General features: G+C 62.0%; 1 protein-coding gene across 1 annotated transcript in view; it reads right to left on the reverse strand.

Moving 5' to 3' along the window:
• Positions 1–1,691, reverse strand: part of LEPREL2 (leprecan-like 2) — a gene marked incomplete at its 5' end in the record, with an annotated part of 13,136 nt that overhangs the window by 10,714 nt on the left and 731 nt on the right. The window contains 3 exons of the mRNA XM_010845194.1: positions 476–607; positions 700–901; positions 1,257–1,409. Of these exons, the coding sequence (XP_010843496.1) occupies positions 476–607; positions 700–901; positions 1,257–1,409 (487 nt within the window). The remainder of the gene's footprint in view (positions 1–475; positions 608–699; positions 902–1,256; positions 1,410–1,691) is intronic.

Consider the following 1,691-nt stretch of genomic DNA (forward strand, 5'->3'; position numbering starts at 1 on the left):
ATTCCCCACTGGGGACAGAGCAACAGCTTGGGGGTGCGGCCCAGAGACCAAGCACCCCAGTCATCCCTGGGCAGGGCCAAGAGCCAGGGGACAGAGGCAGAGCAGAAAAAGGTGATCTCCCAGTGACCCATCCCACCCGGCAGATAGGCTCATCCATTGCTTCTTTCCAAAGCTTCCTGGAACATACCTGGGCTGTATGGGCAGAGTTCAGAGGGGAGGAAGAGAGGAGAGAAGAAAGGAAAGTGAGAAGCAGCGAGGACAGAAGGAGCCCTGTGACCCAGCTCCCAAGCTTCCCACAATGGAGAGCCAGAGTCCTCCGAGGTTATGGTCCCCAGGGAGTCCCCACCTACTCAGATGCAGAGATAGATGGAAGGATGGAGAGGTGGACCTCCGGGTACCATCAGAGACAGGCCTTCATTCTCCGGGTCCCAGCCCCAGTCCACCCACCTGGGGCTCACCCTTCCCCCCCACTGACCCTGAGCATGGGCCTCGTGCAGCCGCCTCAGCTGGGTGGGAAGGAAGTCCGGAACAGGGAGGCTGCGACCAGGACGCGTGGCCACATCCCCCACACAGCGCTGCCGGCATTGCAGGACACGGGTCCAGTGCCCTGTGGGGGACACAAGGGGGATTCAGCTGGTGATATACCTCCCCCCGCCCCACCACACCGTGATCCCTGCCCCCCACACTCCAGCCCCTTACCTGCGATGGCCTCATACAGGCCCCCCTGGCTCCCGGTCCCCTCCTCCTCCTCTGCCTCCCTCTCCTGTTCCTCCGGCCCCTCACAGCCAGCCCGGCAGCTCTCCACCTGGGCCAGGCTCTCCTGCAGGGCCTCCTCCAGCCAGGGCAGTGCCAGGCCTGCCTCCTGGCGCCCAAGATGTTCCAGGCCGGTGTCAAAGGCTGCCTGTTGGGGAGGGGAGAGGTCAGTCACCCAAGATCCTGGGGGCGGGGGTGGAGGGTGCCAAGATAGATTGGGAGACAGAAAGAAGGGGAGGGGCATTGGCCTCACTGGGGGCCTGGACTCCAGGTCTCAGGTCACCTTGGGGAATACAGGGAAGGCCTGAGAATCCGAATGTTAGCACATGAGACTGCGAATCTCAGGAAGAAAACTAGGTCCCAGAGAGGGACCCTCCCATCAGGGTCACAGAGGACATACCCGGATTTCCTGATGCCCAGTACAGTGTACAGCCGGGCGAGGCCTATGTATCCCATCAGTCAAAGGCTGGGGGGGTGGGCTGGGGTCAAGCTGAGGGTCTCACCCAATATGGGGGCGTCTCCAGGTCCCGGAAGCTCTGGGGCCTAACCCCTGACATCCGTCTGTACTTAGCCATGTCCTCCCGCATCTGCAGGTGTGCTGGGTTTGCCACAAAGAAGGTATGCGCAGCGGCTGCTGCCAAGTCCAGCTTCTTCAGCTGAGGCACGGGAGGGATGGGGGAGTCAGCCCCCAGGGTAGGGGTGTCAGAGTCTGCCCCTCCCCAACATCCCCACCCTAGCCTTCTGGAAGACTGGTAGGTGAAAGCTGCCCACCACCCAACCTCCAGACCCCCAGTAAGTGGGGACTCTCAGGAGTCTGGTAGCCACCGAAAGGGGGTCTCAAAGACTGGAGTGGGTGGGGTGTGGGCAGAGGGACCTCACTGGAGAGATAAGGCAGAAGTGATGGCCACGCAAGGTAGGTATGTAGGGGTGACCCTAGC

Source organism: Bison bison, unplaced genomic scaffold (assembly GCF_000754665.1).
Source record: "Bison bison bison isolate TAMUID 2011002044 unplaced genomic scaffold, Bison_UMD1.0 scf7180017864213, whole genome shotgun sequence".
NCBI classification, from domain to species: domain Eukaryota; kingdom Metazoa; phylum Chordata; class Mammalia; order Artiodactyla; family Bovidae; genus Bison; species Bison bison.